General features: G+C 39.8%; 2 protein-coding genes across 3 annotated transcripts; both read right to left on the reverse strand.

Annotated features, from left to right (window-relative positions):
• Positions 1-782: 782 nt before the first annotated feature.
• On the reverse strand, positions 783-6,386 carry sprn2 (shadow of prion protein 2). The gene is made up of 3 exons (XM_051075103.1): positions 6,366-6,386; positions 3,842-3,913; positions 783-2,099 (listed from the first exon to the last, which is right to left on the reverse strand). Exon 3 carries the CDS (start codon positions 2,085-2,087, stop codon positions 1,563-1,565), a length of 525 nt encoding a protein of 174 aa, XP_050931060.1. The 5' UTR covers positions 2,088-2,099; positions 3,842-3,913; positions 6,366-6,386; the 3' UTR covers positions 783-1,562.
• Positions 4,309-17,229, reverse strand: rassf2b (Ras association domain family member 2b). Of its 2 annotated transcripts, none has more exons than XM_018673995.2 (11): positions 17,016-17,229; positions 13,371-13,416; positions 10,837-10,910; positions 10,226-10,301; positions 9,806-9,957; positions 8,679-8,794; positions 7,589-7,731; positions 7,133-7,286; positions 6,853-6,974; positions 6,564-6,661; positions 4,309-6,445 (listed from the first exon to the last, which is right to left on the reverse strand). In XM_018673995.2, exons 3-11 carry the CDS (start codon positions 10,887-10,889, stop codon positions 6,376-6,378), a joined length of 984 nt encoding a protein of 327 aa, XP_018529511.1. In that variant the 5' UTR covers positions 10,890-10,910; positions 13,371-13,416; positions 17,016-17,229; the 3' UTR covers positions 4,309-6,375. The 2 variants fall into 2 exon arrangements, with proteins under 2 accessions (XP_018529511.1, XP_018529526.1); XM_018674010.2 differs by lacking the exon at positions 17,016-17,229 and adding an exon at positions 16,954-16,994.
• Positions 17,230-18,168: the final 939 nt, after the last annotated feature.

The raw sequence follows: 18,168 nt of genomic DNA on the forward strand, positions 1-18,168 counted from the left end.
AAGCTGACATGATGTAAGCCAGGCTGTTAAATGTCATCTGAAAGGCTGAGTCATGAACACCACACGCCCCGCGACCACCTCTCTGGTTTCCATTTCTTGATGTTGAAATGCTTTGACAGGCCAAACACAACCGCAAAGCTTGTGCACCTTAATGGAACTGACATGTATTATGATACCCAGCGAGATGCTGATGGAAATGAAATAACTGCACTTGTCTTGTCCATATGTTATCACCGAGGATACTTTGATCCAGGCAACATTATCTCAATAACTACTGGATGGATTGCCATTAAATTCACGTTTCCCTCAGGATTATGTGTAATAAACTGGTGCCTGACTTTTTATTTTTCTCCATCATCAGGTTAAAATTCTTATCAGCCTAGGAAGTTGGTAAACACTATGAACATTATATCATTACACATCAGTATTGACAGTATTGACAACAGGATTGTCAAGGGTCGATGGCACTTTTCAGTTTAAATGCTATACTTGAAAGATCAATGTGCCAATCAATGGCAGTGAGATATTGTTGAAAGCTCTGGAGCAAGCAAAACACTGGAGCTTGAGTTGAGTTTACTTTTGTCTCCTGCTGTTTAGTCAGGAACCAGCTGTTAAAGCTCAAAACTATGAGTTTTCATCAAGTCTATTTTATCTGTGTTCACTAAATGTGTGTTGAGAAATCTAAACAATGTCAACACAGTAGATCAGTCACTGCTATTTTAGCAGGTCACAATGGTGAATGGTGTCTCACAACAATCACAACAATGTACACAATAAAAATCAACAGCAATGTTTGTTCTAAGTTCTTTTTACTCATAGAACAATATCAAACATAGGACCACATTTTCTCTCTTAAAAGTCTACAAAATGGCATAAAACATGTACTTTAATCAGGTAAAGTATACATATACAAGTAATGCACTGAAAATCTAAGATACGGGAAGAATTATTAAGTTATGATGAAATACAAAGAGGGATGGCGTTATCATATGAAGTGTGTAGCTGCTCTTAAACTCTGGTCCTGACATGATTTCATGAGGTAGCCTTAACCTGATTACACATCTAATTTTACTCCTCCTCTATCCTCTCAGACTGCTTATGGAGAATGTGTTTGCTAGAAAACACTCGCCATCATTAGTACCATCATCATCATCGCCACCAAAATCATCAAAAGTATAAAAAGACTGAACACGTTAAAAGGAGAAACGGTAGCATGGGATACAATGCAGAGTGATTCATCGAGTCAAATTATCTGACGACTCTGACAATTATCTACAGGGAGTGTGTTTTCTTTGTTAATCAGTACACCTGCTGATTAAAGTATGGTGTCACACTGACGTGTTGCGGAGTTTAAATGGGTCATAGTCCTCTTCCTGTCCTCATGGAGAGTCACTCAAGTGTCAGGAAAAGAAGTTGGACACAGCTTTTCATCACTCAAAGATCATATTTTAGGTCACACTGGACGTTAAACCAAAAATAGTCCTGTTTTCTGTCAGGTCGTGGATTATTTTTGGTCAGAATTTGTTCTGTCTGTTTTTGGGATCTCAGCTCTGAGTCCAGCTCTACATGACTGCCACCCAGTGGCCCATCAGCAGGGACATCAGGGAGCCGATAACAACGATGATACTGTTGTAGATGGGGCCACTGGATGCTCCGGTGTAGTACTCCATATCTCCAGAGCCCTCTGGCTCATAGCCAGACCTGGGGCCGTAGCCACCACCACCTACGAACCGTGGGCCATAGCCCCCCCCATATCCCCCATATCCTCCATATCCACCATATCCCCCATATCCTCCGTATCCACCATACCCGTACCCATACCCGGGGCGGCTCAAGGCAGATCCAAGCATCGCTCCTCCTACAGCGCCTGCTGCAGCTGCCCCTGCTATTTTCCCTGCACTGGGGCCACTGCTCTGGACGGGTCTGTAAGCCTGACCAGCACCGCCGCCCCAGCCCCGGCTCAAGCCTCCTCCACCTCGGCTGAAGCCACCTCCACGACCACGGCGGGCCTCAGAGCTGGGTAACAGTGTGGCAAGGAGCAGCAGGCAGAGGGCCACTGTGATGGGCAGTTTCTGAAGACCCAACATTAATTTTTTTTTCTGGAAAAAAAATAGACAAAGGAAACATTATTAGGAGGCAAGAATTTTTTTACTGGAGAGTGTTGTACTCTCGAAACAAGAGAGACTTGGTATCTATTGTGTTGATAAATTTAGTTTTTTAGTTACATGATTCTGGACAGCTCCTTCAAAACACATCAACAGACTGAGGAGATGTTCTCACTGCAGCTTTAGTCCTGCTGCGATGTATTTTTATGTCTGATAAATTAAGAGCAGTACAGATCATGGCTCTTAATCCAGCTTAAACAAACACATCTTACACAAGCAGCGTCACTGCTGCAGCACAACTTAACACTGCAGCTGAGATGGGATCAGATAGCTTTCATAATCTCTAATGCCCTTTAATTAGGATCTGTCAGATGCAGTGTGGTTCTAGACCTACTGCAGTAATGATCACAATGGATAAACAACTGTTTCGTTAGCATTAAATAAATGTTTTCTCAATGTCTAACCCCAAAAAACAGACAAAGATCTGTCTGAATTAAATATATACAAATAAGAAATTCCAGAAATTAGAGCCATGGCATAAAAGGCTGCACACAATATATATTTACAGTATCTTAGACTGATTAGTGCAAAAATAAATATAGTAGTGCAACCAGAGGAGCCATAATGTATTTATAATTTAAGTATACAAGTATAAATAATAATAAAATATACATAATGACAAGTTAAAGTATATATGTGCTGAATATGTAATATATGCCATACAGTAATAATATATTACTATGTAATGTAATATAAAGCAATCTGTGTTTGAAATATCATTAGATTGCTAATGTTATATATATATAAAATTGTAATAGTAACAAGTAATTAAAAACTGTTGCACTATATGCAGTTGTGTAAAGTACATTTAGTACTGTATTTACAGCTTTGACAAATGTGTATTTTACTCAAGTGGTTTCTTTACAAGCCATTTAATGCTTCTACTCCACTGCAATTCAGAAGATGTTTTCTTTTTACCTAATTACATTTATGTAACAGATTTAGTTACTAGTTACTTTTCAGATCAAGGTCATAAATTGTAGAAATTATTATGCATTATTATAGATTTAAAGTACGTAACAGTATATGAAGCTGTTAAAACTGACTCCACCTCAACCAAATGCAACACCAAAATAACACATATATTAAAACATCAATAATAATTTAATAACAGCCATGGTGACCGTTCTGTATCATGCGCACTTTTACTTTTCATAATTTAAGTACATTGTTTTGCAAATTCTTCTGTACTGTTACATGAAACGTAACTTGCTAATGGAGTGCTTTTATAGCGTGGTATTGCAACATTTACTTAAGTAAACAATCACTGACTGCAGCATATTCCCAGTGAGCAGCACTGACATCATTTGCTCTGCCGTCAACAAACTCTAATCTGTATCCTCTGAGCTATAATTACACCAGGTCACTTTGTTTGAGAATAATCCAGTGATTCTCAGATTACAGATACAGACTCAGAGAAGACAAAACATTTCATCTTGAATCTGATTCAATCTGGAGCACTCTGCTTCCCAGTGTCATCATTAACTGTGCTTCATAGAGATAAGCCCTAATTTGTGCAGCAGAAACATTAAATAGGAAACATTAAAAAACATTGTCTAAAAATAAGGGAAATATGCTACAAAAACAACAGAGGAAAATAATGAACATTGCTGAAAATCTTCACACCATTTTATATTAAATAATTATTCTCCTTCTCTAAGAATAAACAATCTCACCTGTTGAAATGCGTCAGTTCAGATGATGTTCCTCGTCCACAAAGTGTGTGCAGCTCAGACTCCTCTGACCGTCTGTAGGAAAGTATGTTTCAGGGGCAGCTTGTTATCCTCCAGACAATCTCATTCAGGTGGCGTGGATCACTCTGACTCACACCTGTTCATTGGCTGAGTTTAGACTAAGCTGCTGTACCACCGACATCGCACATAAATACCTGTGACAGTGACTGTGTGTGTTTCTAATTTTGTCTTAATTATTTAACTTCCCACTGAGTGAATGAACCAGAGCACTTAACCATCTCTCCAGAAGCTTCGAGTACGACTGATGTTATATCTCGTCTGTATGAGAAAATTGCACCATTATATTACTTTGAATTATACAACCCAAGATTTAAACATCATTACATAACATGCTTGGCTTTTCACCCACTGACCCTGAACGAAGCAGAAGGAGATTACAGATATATATGTACATCTTGTCTCAGGATAACTTTTTTTATTAAATAACAATCATCGTACGAAAAAAAAAAAACAACCCTACATTTTCAAAGTAGCGGCATGAGTTCTGAACATTTTAAGGACTGGTTTCTTCATTATTTTGTAAAAGACAATACAAAAGCAAGCAAAGAGTCACTAAAAATATAACATGCACACTCTGAGAACCACACACACACACACACACACACACACACACACACACACGCACACTCTTGTTGACAAAGTCCACTGTGTACTGTATGGGGAAATGTTCAACATGAATGTCAACAAATACTGAACCAGTGGTCTTTCACAGACAAAATCGGACATATGCAAAGCGCCGGACATGCGGAGGCAAACTGTGCTGCTCTGAAATGATCATTCACACATTAAAGATCATCAGTCTAATTCACAGTCTTGTGGGATTTCACTTGTTTTGTGCTTCACTTTGTTGGATGTTATTATTTAACTTCTAATGTTGAAACTGTTCATCTATCAAGTAGTATTTTACTGTGCTTAATATCTCATCACTCGTCATCTTATCTAAGGCATGAATGCATGTAAGGACAATTAGACGACCAGGAAAAAAGTATACTGATCCAGTTTCTTGCTGAGAGTTTGATGAGACAGTTTACTGCACTCTCATGTCTGTGTGGTGAATATGAAGCTACAGTGAGCAGCCAGTTAGCTTAGCTTAAGAAAAGGTAACCAAATCTATCTACCAGCTTTTCTAAAAGGCTAGTAATTAAAACATTATATCTTGTCTGTTTAATCTCCACAAAAAGGTGTAAAAAAAGACAAACTGCCATGTTACAGGAGGTTATGTAAGAAATAAACCTTTCATTTTCACACTTCACACAGTTTTTGTACAGATATGTTTTGTGCAGAATAAATTAGATATAAAATGTTAATTATTAAGCTTTAGAGCTGCTGATAGGTGGATTTTGTTTTGACAGAGCCAGACTAGCTGTTTCTCTATGTTTCCAATCTTTATGCTAAACTAAGCTAAGATAAGATGAGCTAAGCTAAGCAGCCAGTGGTAGCCTCATACATACTGTACGGACATGAGAGTGGTATCAATCTTCTCATGTAACTGTGAGCAAGGAAATGAATGAATGCATTTCTCAAAATGCCAAACTATTCCTTTAACTTCAATCATAAAATGTCTTAAACATTCAGTTTCCATGTCTGCAGAAAAAGGGCAACTGTTGTTAACATCAGACTGATGGTAACAACGTAAACAGATTATTTGTTCTCACGGCCTTTAATAATTTCTGCAGTGAAGTTCCCAGCTGCAATAAAATTGAGGGGGGAGGGGTCAATCATATTCCTCCAATTACAATGTTTAACAAATTCTCAAACAGTGAGGAAAATAAGAGCACCAAGTGCAATATAAGACTATAGGGCACAACTGTTTGCGTGTGGTTTGTTTGGTTTCACATTCGACCCAAACTGTGTGGTCTGATGTGGTTTAACCCCGGATTCCTACGCTCTCGTTAAAACCCTCAGAATTTCCGTAGAATTTTCCACAGAACGATAACTTCACAATATTTTATCAAAGTTTGTGTCTTTGTGCTTGGAGAAACCTTTGAACAGGCACTTTGCTGGGACCATATAATGTGATGTTTGTGCTTTAAATTGATTTTGGGAATCAGCTTGCAGTCTTGGTGGTGGGGAAGATAAGAAGTCACATTTTAGGCTCATTCTGCACAGTACTTCACTGCGAAGACACTAAAATTACACAGGTGTAGAGGAACATCTTCCTGTGTTTACTGTATGTGGCGACAAAGACAAAGAAAAGAGATAAAACAATCGGGTCTGAGTGAGTCGTCAGGACTCTCAAGACTATTGCTGAATGGTCACACTTAACATGCACACAAGATGGCATGTTGCGAGTTTATCTGTAAGGTGATTGGTTGAATTATTTGAAAAAGACTCCATGCAGAGGGATATGCTGGGTTCTTGTCAGCTAATTCTTGGACGGAGGATTTTGTACTCAGGAGGGGGAAAGGTTTTTGACAGTTTGATGTGCTGGAGGTGGAGTCCTCACCATGAGCAGATCACATACATGTCGCCCCCTCTGGAAGACAACGCAGCTGCTTCTCAATGATACACCGCAGGTAATTATACCTGCAGGTACAAGCAGACAAGTAAGAATAAATGTCTGTGTCGGCGAGGATACATCAGATAGTAATTATAATACTATGAATGATGTATGACAGTTTGAGGGTTATATATCTTTTTGTACCTTCTCCTGAGTTTCTGCACCTCCCTATCCTCCTCCTCCTTCAGCTTGGTGATAAAACTCTGCAGGACAGGCATCTCAAACTTGATATACTGCGCCACCTGGTGGAAGAGAAGAGAAAAGTCATGACAAAGCAGAAAAAAAGAGACGCTGTTGAGAGAAAAATAAAAGGGTACTGTCACACACTGTCACAGAGAAGGAGTAAGACACATTCATTCATAGCAAGGAGTCATTTCTCTGTATCTCTGAGGCCTCTTTGAAGAAGCAGTTAAAGTAAATGATGGTGATTTACATCATATGTGACTTCCTCCCCCAGATCTTCTTCCATGAGGAAAACTTTGCAGACCTGCTCACAAGGACCCTGCATTATTCTCAGCACCAGAGGATAGTCGCTCCGCTTCAGTTTCACACGCTCTGAAACATCAACACATCCACAATCGCACTGATTAACACAACAAAAATAACCAATAATATTTTCTCATTATGGCTGAAATCAATGTCTTGATCTCTCGCTACATCACTCTTACACCTGGGACAAACAGGAAATAAACTGAGTGGTAATTCACGCTCACCTCCACTTGCATGGACAAGGTAGAGCGCAAAATCATCTGGGCTGTTTTCAATTTTGAACTTGTTGAGGAGGACTCGCAGCACCTGAGGTGTTCTCATGCAGCTGTTGATCCGAACGTTAGTCACTGAGCCGAAAGCAGGAGTAAACACTGCTGTCTGATGGAGGAAAACAATTACAATCAATCAATTACATTTCTATATAACTTTGTATTTATTTGTGCACAGATATATACATATATTGGTCACATTTAATAAAACACTGCTGTAGTACTATAAAATACGTCTTCATAGGAGAACTTAGAACTGCTGACAAATACTGTACATTAATAAACACTACACATTATTAACTGTTTATGTCCTCTAATAAATGCTATACAGGGGGACATAAAGTGTTCCAGAATCTGTTTAAAAGTGGCGAATAAACTCTTCCACTGCCAAACTTGTGTGGCTGGCGTCACCTTGTGGTTGTAGAAGTGTCCATTGATGGAGAAGCGATGGCGCCGTAATTTCCTCTGGTCGCTCGGCGACCGTCGCTGACCCCGTCTTAAGACCCCGGCATCACTCTTCGTCCTGAGGAGCTGAGCGGAGCTCTCACTGTCCTCTGTCCAATCAACAATCATTAGCTTAGATTATTGGTTATTATTTAATGTCCTCTAAAGATACTAAGTCAAGATCAAATGGTGGAGAACACTGAATTTATTCATGTCACATGTACAGAACTGGAAATAAAATTTCTATTTCAAAGTTACGATAAACTCATATGACAGAGAAATGTGGTGCTCACTCATTAGTCACCACTATCATGTGCAAGTTTTATGTTTTTATTCTAGCCAAGTATACACCTCCTCTTAGGCTTGATATAAACTCTAAAACAAATCTGGACAAACTAAAAATAAAGTTTTAATTCCTTGCCCATGAGAAGTTGCCTTTTTGAAGGTGAGGCTTCCACCCAACAGTGATGGTGTGCTTATATAAAACAGATGAAAGTTAATTAGAGATTTGGTCCAGTGTTTTTTTTAGAGTGGATTTACAATGCTAACTATTCCTTACTTATGCTCAAATGGTGGATAACACTGAATTTAATCATGTCACATGGAAGAAGCAAATAAGAAGCAAAAATGACAGAAAACTGGTGCTCACTTTTTTGTCATGTGCAAGTTTTATGTTTTCATCTCTGCTGAGTATACACCTCCTCTTAGGCTTGAGATAAACTTTAAAACACATCTGGACAAACTAAAAATAAAGTTTTAATTCCTTGCCCACGAGAAGTTTTGAAGGTGAGGTTTCCACCCAACAGTGATTGTGTGCTTATATAAAACAGCTGAGAGTTAATTAGAGATTTGGTCCACAGTGTTTTTTCAGAGCTGAGTTAATTTGATCTCAGTGAACCTAATCCAAAGCTCTTTTTTTTGTCTTGGCAACTGATAAGACAAGTTGTTTCTACTATGCATACTTGGGACTGATATATAATTTTGTTTCCTGCATCTTTATTACAGCCAAGCGAGTAATACACAGCCACTGACACACACAGTCAGTAAAGCCACTCACCTTGTGTCTGTTCTTCCATCACTCCATTGTCCTCTGGTTGGTTGTCAGGTGGCGTCACTTCCACTGTGGGCGGGCTCTGCTGTGTTGTCTGTTGACCATCTGTGCTGTTGGGGGAACTTTAAAAAGGAAACAAGAGAGAGCACAGAGTAAGAAACGAAGACACAGAGTGCTAAAAGAACAAGAGCTGTAAAGAAGGCCGAAAAATATTTTATAGATATGGGCGGTTATTACATCTAATGACACTGGCTGTATATGAAACAAAAGTGAGGAATTACTGTAAGTAATGTCAGCAGTGTAAGAATAAGGGCTTTTAATTTAACAACATAACCACAACACTGATACAGGGGTGAGTCTCATTTCCTGCCAAGTGGCAGCATTTTGTTTACAACTTGTGCACCACACACTGTTTATACGCCACATCGCTGCTGCTTAGTTTCAACTTGTGACAGCTGTTCCTCTTTGTTGATGCAGTCTGTAATGTGTTTGAGATGTACTGGACTTGTGAGAGTAGTTCCTGTAGTTTTTTTTGCAATTTTTTGGATTGAGCCAGACATTTTTTCTGTCTGTTGCTGGTAAATGCAGCTAACTATCATTGTTTTTATTTACTTGCTGGTGGGTGGGAGGATGAAGGGTGGTGGGCTCCTCTGGTGTCAGTGTTGTTGTGATGTTCACTGTTGTATAATTTGTGCTTACTGACATTTTTGTGTCCATTTTAGGATGAAAAAAAAACAATAAGAAAGGAAACATATACAAGGTGAAATAAAGGCCTTTTTCATATAATTTTCAAGTTATTTTGTCTATTTCCTGTAAGTAACACCCACGTCAGTTGCATGCAGGCCTGTTAACCTGGGAACGAGAATAGCTTCATTTGATGAGTGGGATTAAAGAGCTGAAAAAAGGCTTTGAGCCAAGTGACACTAAGGCAAAATCAAAAGCTGAGCCAGAAGTGTGGGTTAAAAGGTTTACTTTTATTAATGAGCTGTTACCAATTGGTGTTTTAATGAGGGATTTACCAAACTTTGTTTCTGCAGGGACATAAGACATAATCTATATCTGCCTCCCTGACCTACTGCTTATCACCAGTTTCCGGTCAGCGAGGTGTAACTGGATCTGTCTGGACCTCTTACCCTTGACTGTCCAGATTACAACCCGAGTGCCAGGATGTAGAGGAGGGGGGTGGCCGGATTCGCTCGTGGTCGTCCTGCATCTGCAGCCTGATTGGTCGCCGCAGGCCCCAGAAGATATTTAGCAAACCCTCGACAATCAGCTCCCCCTCTTCCTGTTGGGAGAGAGGAGAGGAGCTGTGATCAATGCACACACACACACGCACATATAAATACACACAATGGACAGTTATTACCCCTTTGGGCCAGAGTGTATAATGGGTAAGGTATATTAAATTGCAAATGACTGAAGGCTAAAGTGAAAAGGGTGACAGGGAGTCAGACAGACAGCAGTGAAAAGTGGAGACATTCTGGTGCTTCTATTGAAAACAAGGATAAAATAAATGTAAACAAACACACATGCATGTAGTCGTAAATACTCACTTCTCTGTGTCTGAGCTGTAGATTTTGTCCTTCATAGTAAAGGTTGTACGTCTTAAGATGGGAGAGGACTGTTGCCCTGGAGACAGAGATGTTGAATCACTGAGGAGGAGCTGCTGTTTAAAGGAGCATGCTGCCGATTTTGGATAAATAATGTGTACTTCACATCACTGCTGACCACTTCCCAAGGCATATGAACTGTGGTTAGGTTGTTTCCCTGACGTAAGGGCAGCATTTGAAATGAATTCATTTCAGTGCAGTTTGAAAATCAACTTACAGAAACTAGAAATTTGCTTGACAAAGGTGATTCTGCATCTGATATGAATCATTAAATACAAAAAAATCTGTATGCTGGGAAAATGGACCTCAGTGAAGTAAACCATGCACATATTTATGAGTAATTAACAGGCTGAAACCTGTATAACCACTAGTGTGGTGCTTTAACATCCGCTTTCCACACACTGTTATTTTAAACACTAAACCAACATACACATACCAAAGGTTAATAATGGATTTTTTTTCTGTTCGACATGAGTTTATCATGTATTTCACATGTGTATACAGGCATCTGTATATGTGTGAGTGTGAATAACAGTGCAGTATTCAGTCCTTACTTGCTGATGAACTTGTTCTCTCCAATCTGAACCCCGTCCTGTGTGTCATCCATTTTCAGTAAGCATCAGAGGAGCTGGGAGACAAAGAAGCAACACACAGCGAGTTAATAATTTTCATCCATCTGATTCAGTCTCATGACTCCTCATGACCGGCAGCCAGCGCAGACACGAAGAGGGCAGCGAGGAGACGAGGAGAAGTGACTGCAGGAAGAGGAGGAGGAGGAGGAGGGGGTAAAGCTCCAGACGGCAAACAATAACAGCAGATCATATCTACTTTCCTGTCAACTATTTCCTTCAAGATACAAGCCGACTGATAGTTAAACCATCACTATGTCTCTCTACACAATCAAAATATTTGTTGTGTGATGGACTGAAACAGCTGTTCTCCACGCTCTCGTCTTCCACTTGCCGACAATATTTTTTTTTCTCTTTCCTGACACCCTGTTAATTCTGTCCTTATGCCTTTCTCCCTCCTCTACACAAAACACACAAACACACACATGCAGCTGTTTAAAATGGCACTCTGCCATCGACCCCGTAGAGTTTATCCTCCCTCTGTGCTGAAAGAGTGTGTGTGTGTATTTGTCTTTGTGTATCGACAGAGGAAGCAGGACAGAAGCCTCCGGAAAGAGATGAACAGGTGTAGGACACATGGGCCACCTGCTGCACCAAATTATTTCAGCTTCTTAAACATTTATATCTCTTTATATCCACTTGACATGCAGCCGAAGAACTGAAGACATTTCACAACTCGTCTAAGAGGATTCATCTCAAACTCTTGCAACATGAACTTTTACATTTTAGTCCCTGTGTTACTGAAATTAATGTTGTTTTCTATCTGTCTTTCTATTCTTTGCCTTCACACACAAACACACGCAACAGTGGATCTTTTAAAAAAGTGTGTGTTAAAAAAGTTTAGTTAAATATATACTAAATAATAAATATTTACATGAATTATGATATTATATGAAATTTGATACAGACTTCTACAGTCTGCAGAGGATGCATCCTATTGACTTTAGTGATCCCCTGACTTATCTTCTAGCGCCATCTGAGAGGCTGACGTTATTGGCTTTTAGCCAAATGTCTTGACAACCTTTGGATGGATTGGTGCAGACATCCTGAGAGCCCTGAGGATAGATCCTGATTACTCTGAGGATTCCCTGCCAACATGATGTTCACATGTGTGGTTTCAGGTGAGCTGTCTTGGGCTGGAACAACTGCCGATTATATTTTTGATGAATCGATTAGTTGCTTGGTCTATAAATTGTCTTACTTTGTCCAACTAACAACCCAAGACCCAAAGATACTCAGTTTGCAATGGTGTAAAATGAAAAAAAAAAAAAAAAATGAAAATCCTCATAAGCAGCGTACAAGTTAACAGCTCATGCACAGAAAATAAAGCCTATCAATGGCTCAGGCAACAAACACAAAATTAATCAAAGGGGTTAATAGATTAAAGAAAGAAAGAATTGTTGAACTAGCTTCTTCTATGTGTGACGCTTCTCGCAGGAGATCGTACCCACTCAAACCAAGTTACATAGTGCAAGAACAGTCAAGTCCAAGTGCCAATTCACAACAGAAGTTATCTCGAGGCACTGTACATATAGAGCAGGTCTAGACTGCACTTTTTATCTTATTACATTTACAGAGAGAGACCCAACAGATCCCACAGGCATTTGTGGTGCAGAGTGAGAATAATAGAGACGCCATTCTCCTATTACATGTCAGTGTACCATTGAAATGAATCTGAAGCTGTTATTTTAAGGTAGTTGCATATTGTCACTTTAACTAATGACATAACCATCTACCTTGGCTTGTACTTAATGGCTACTGCTAATTATTAAATGTTGGTTGGCTAACAGGCTAAACTAAGGTGGTTAACATGGTAACCATTATACCAGCTAAACATCAGCATGTTAGCATTATTCACTGTGAGGGAGTTAACATGCTGACGTTAGTATTTAGAGCAGAGCATTACTGTACAGTCCCACAGTGCTACTTGCATGACCTTAGACTCTTGGTTGTGTTTATGTAATTTTCCTACTGTTTGAAGCAACTCCTGGACTCGACTGATTTCTGTATGGTACCAAAATCACATGGCAAACTTTATGTAATCCATCACAGTGAACATCAAGTCTGTGTTCAGTTTAAATTCTGTAAGCACATATTTCATCACAGTAATTAACTTAAATTAACTTGAAGAGCATACTTTAAGTTTCAAAACTCACCAACTAAAGGAAATCAATGGTTGCTTTAACAGAGGACAAAATTAACACACCTTTAAGATACAGCAGCATAAACTACATGTGATTTGTGGTAAATGGGTTAAAACATGTAAAACTACTGCTGGTGACCTTTAAAGTTCTGTTGATAAGTTGAAAACCGTGTCTGTCTGACCGTCAGTCTAACTTAACTTTCCATATTACTGTTAAAAAAACATAGCTACCAACAAAATATTAATATTAAAGACACAGAGACCTGCCTGCTCAATAGGTATGGTGTAACTGTTCCACGACTACAAGTGATCTTACCGTGGTGACGACTGTATGATCTCGTTGAGTCACCAGAAAGAGAGAGCTGAGGATGTGGAGAAGAGAGAGCGAGAGATTAGACAGGTAGACTCAGAATATATCCCTAGGTATTAGCAGAGTTGTCATTCAGGTGTAGATTTCAAATCAGCCCACGGGGTCTTTTCTTGCGAGTGTGACAGCAAACAGACGGAGAAGAGTGGGGGCGTTAAAAGGAAGCACTCCCCTTCCGCTAAATCACTTCCTCGTTTACTCAGTCAGTCACACAGGAAACGCAGGAAACTGACACTAGCCCTTAACACGGCCCAAAACTTCCTCAATTCAAGCAGCACGGATGAATTATCATGCACGCCCAACAGTAGTTTACACACATGAGCAAAATCTGATAACACCCACACTGCCTTACCCCCATTATCACCCTCACATCAGAAACACACCTAACAGGTTGGTGTCAATAAAGATATTCAAAATCTGACAGGCAGAATAATGCAGTACCTTTAAACATACAGTTTTGATAAATAACCAGAGGCTGTCAATCTCTGAAACAAATGTGCTCAGTTATTGTGATCAAATTAAATATTAAACACCAATCGGCCCAGCCCCCTGCCAAGCTCTATCAATATTTCAGCACCTATATTAGGCCCTGTCAAACGCTCAGAAGCCACCATTGACCCACACAATGGGAATCATTAGTCTTTAATACTGCGGTCGTGGTCAAGGGCAGCCATGCTCGTGGACTCATTAACAGCTGATGGCAGCTGCCCATCAAACCAAGACAATGATGTAATTGTCTGGCAAGTCAATGTGAACTTTAAGTCAACTAGATTGCTGTCTGATAACAAAAACTGATCCTTCCCTGATGTTACCTCTGGCTCCTACAATAAAGATCAAACCATTTAACCTTTGAGGCTGCTGCTAGATTGTCATTCACTGCTGTAATAATTACTCTGTGTGTCCTGTGTGGTGTTCGCTGCTGGTGAAAAGTTTGCAGACTCAAATAGACTTGTTTAGGCCTTTGCTAGGTGTATGTTTCTGACTTTATACAAAGGGAATTTAGTGGTTTTCTTCAGATCAGAGCTCTCAGAGTTTTCTCAAACCACAGGATAAAGCTGGGAGATACTTCAGTGCAATATTGATGTTGTGATATGATATGAGATATTGTCCAGCTGTGGCAAAGCCTTGTCTTCCCCTGGCTGCAATGGCTAATGTACTGTTAGGCATACAAGTTCATTTTCATACCTTTCTGCTTGAAGATGAACACAGTGTTCATTAACAGTAGAAAGAAAACCTTTCAGATGTGTCAAACCAGTCTAAAAAAGGGAAAATGTAATTTAAAACACATGAAGGAATCAGCAAACAAGACTACAAATCTGGTGAGACATTTGATGCCAAATACTGATTCTCTGCGCTACAATCAGGGCAACAAGTGATCATTATTTTTGGTATTGATTCATCTGTTTTTTGTTTTTTTTGATCGATTTATGGCTTTTTCTGTAAAACATTTTTTAAAAATGTGAAAAATGTCCATCATAGCTTCCCAAAGTTAAAGGTGACTTCTTCACATGTCTTTGTCCCATAAACAGTCCAAAGAACTTGGAACCATGAATATTTGGTATTTGTGCTTGAGAAATTACTTAAATGATTAGTGAAGAGATGCAGATAATTTTTTTTTTGGATTGATTTATCTATTAATTGACTAATCATTGAAGCTCTAAAGCCTATAAAACTGTATAAATTACCTTCAGATCTAATCAAAACAGATCCAAACCAATTATAACTGCTGTCCATTATAGCCAGAGGGCCTTGTTTCTGCGGAAATGATCTGTCTGACATTTAGACTCCAGAAATCTGTCTCTGCTTTTTTGTTTTGAAGCCAACAGCAGTGTATAAAATGCAGCCAGACTGACCCACAGCTGACCCGCTCCTGTTTTCAGATCACAGAGCTTTTCTCTGTACGTAACAACAGTCCAAATGTAGATCTCATTGACTCCCTGAATTCCCATGTGCCTCATTAAAAAGTCAGCCAACCCTCACCCTCCATCTTTCCCTTTTTCCTCTGTATCTTTACGTCTCATTCACCGTCATCTGCTCCGTTGTTTCATACCACGGTAACTCAGTTTATTAGCGACTGTCCACTTTTTCTGATTAGGAAATTCTTTCCTCTCTGCTGTCTGACTGTTTTTCCCATTCAGCTCTCTCCTCTGCCTTCTTCTTGCTCCCTTGTGAAGCCATTTAAAACTCACGACCACAACTTCCTGACTCTTCTCCCCCTCACACACACACTGTCTGTCTCTCTCTCTTTCATTGACACACATGCACGCTTGTTTTTCTGCCCTCTTGCCCCGTTGCCTCTGAACCTCCTCTGTCAACGTCTTTGGCCCGAAATGGACGATGAATAGCTCCAAACCTCCTCCTGTCCTCTTTCAAACCCACCACCACCACCTCCCCGGTCTTCAGCCGCCACATTACCACTGCTCTGCCTCACTATTGTCACCATTGTCATAGCAACACCAAAAAACATCTGAGCTCCAGCAACTATCCCACAACACTGAGCCAAAAATAGTGTATGTGTGTTTGTCTCTCCTGCTCCTTGTTAGGCATACTGGGGTTGTCAAATACGCTGCCAGACTCGGCTTCCAGATTCTCTAGATCAAGTTGAACCTATTATTGCTCCTTATCTATATATGTATGTGCAACTATTACAAAAACATAAAGGTTTCGTGAATATTTCCTGGTTCTATGAGCAAACGATTAACCAGAAAAATAATCCCTGGTTGCAGCTCTAGCCGACTTTATCAAAGATTAAGAGTGCACTGAAGTTGTTAGATTATTAGGTCTGCTAATGCAGTCCAACACCACCTACGTTCATGAATGTTTGGTTTATGATTTAGGGGTGTTGATTCAACTTCATGCTCATTTTGCAGGATGCAGCTTGTATTATATTGCTTTTAATTCTCTGTCTAGCCCTTTAACATCAATGTGGGCAGACAAAATACAACACCTCAGCAAAATGACAATAAAGTTCAATCCCCACATCTCAACAAAAACTGAACATAAACATATGATTCACTGCAGGGGTGTTGTATTAAATCACATTACTTTAAGTGCACCAGATAAACTGGCAAATGAGTGTAAATTACAAGCCAAAACATGAGGTATTCACTTTTTGGCAGAGGGTCTGTCTTAAAGCTCTCCCTCTGTCTCGCCAGCCTTATGTGTGCTGAGTGGAATCTTAACTATCTATTGCTTGTTATGTAACCCGTTTTACTAAAACACAGCGCTGCACACTCCCTGGTACACACCAAATGTGATAAGATACGGACTACCTATCATTTTCTGTTCCAAATTTAGGCTGGACCGTCGCATTTAGTGCTACGGAGCCTGCCTATTATCACTGTATGTGAACTAAATGCAACGTATGTGACTAATAATCGAGATTTCTAGTCTATATATTTGTCGTCCATTTTGCTTTTTATGTTGTCAAAACATTTAGACAGTCTTCTTTTTGAACGAACAGTCAGGCTATCAAACTACACCCAGTCCACATCGCCACATCAACCCACAGACATCATCATGATCAGCCTACTTAGCGACACTGACGCCTCTGTCTGATTCCTGCCGACTTTTGAAGCTGCTCTCTCGGCTCACCAAACACAGATGTGCACGCTCTGCCGCGGTTCTCCTCTTACAGCTCCTCCGGCTTTCCGTTTACTCCCGTTACTGTCCGTTAACGGTAAACTCCTCGACCAACTCGCTCGCTCTCCAGCCGTTGCAAACAATCACTTGGGGCGCGTGCATCCACCACGAGCTAGTAGAAGGAGGAGGAGGAGGAGAGCGCGAGAGGTCCATCTGTTGTGGCGGAGCTCGCGCATGAGCTCGCGGCACAGCGGCGTTGGGGGGCCCGGCTGGGAGCCAATCAGAGAGCGACCCTGACGCCCCTTTGTTCGCGCTGAATGAAAACATGAAAACAATGGGAGAGCCTGTGAAAAATCAGAGAGTCCTTACTATTCAGCGGAAAACCAAAATGTACAGAAACTGCTGAACGGATAAAAACTACAAGAGATTTTTTTTAACGTCCCATGTCAAACTCGACTCACGTCAAACTCGGTCGACCCGTTTAAAAACTTTAAAGATGCTACGTTTATCATTTTTGCACCATGGATGTATGGAAGCTCATTTCCGTCAAGAGAAAAAATACATGAATAAAAAAACAAATAAACACCAGTAAATTAATAAATAGGAAACACTTGATTTTACCCACATATCCAGATTATTTCCAGGAATTTTTGATAAAATTTCTAAAAATGAGATATACTTGAATTACAAACTTACCTGTGATTTTCAGTTCCACTGGAAATTCTTTAATTTTGTGTTTCAAACTGATGATGATAAACAAATAAAACACAGGCAGTTATACACATATTTCCATTAATTTCCACAGAATAAAGTGACTCTGGCACATTTCCTATCTAAGAAATCTTGCTAGGAAACTATGATGGATATTGATGCCCGTTTATGAATAATTCTTCACTTACCTTCTGATCAATTACCTATTTTTTCTAACTAAATACAACAAGTAGGTACTTAATGCAATAACTAACACTTTCTCCATTTTCCTTATAATTAGAGCCACACTGCGAGGGCCTCTCTTTGTTTTGTACTTGCCTGAGTACCTGTCAGTTTACAAGTGTGCAAAGACTGTTTTTCTATTTTTGGGTAACAACTGGATAAAAGAATCCCAAAAATAGAAAAATAGTAGAGAGCTGTTTAGAAATAACTGGAATTACTGGCTTGTGGTTGT

This window comes from Lates calcarifer, linkage group LG13 (genome assembly GCF_001640805.2).
Source record: "Lates calcarifer isolate ASB-BC8 linkage group LG13, TLL_Latcal_v3, whole genome shotgun sequence".
Lineage (NCBI taxonomy): Eukaryota > Metazoa > Chordata > Actinopteri > Centropomidae > Lates > Lates calcarifer.

Excerpts from the sequence above, each read along its gene's own strand:
- sprn2 (XM_051075103.1), bottom strand. The coding sequence starts at position 2,087 with ATGTTGGGTCTTCAGAAACTGCCCATCACAGTGGCCCTCTGCCTGCTG.
- rassf2b (XM_018673995.2), bottom strand. The coding sequence starts at position 10,889 with ATGGATGACACACAGGACGGGGTTCAGATTGGAGAGAACAAGTTCATC. Across the intron at positions 6,975-7,132 it reads CCTTGTCCATGCAAGTGGAG|AGCGTGTGAAACTGAAGCGG; the intron begins GTGAGCGTGAAT and ends TTGATGTTTCAG. Across the intron at positions 6,662-6,852 it reads GGGAGGAAGTCACATATGAT|GTGGCGCAGTATATCAAGTT; the intron begins GTAAATCACCAT and ends CTCTTCCACCAG.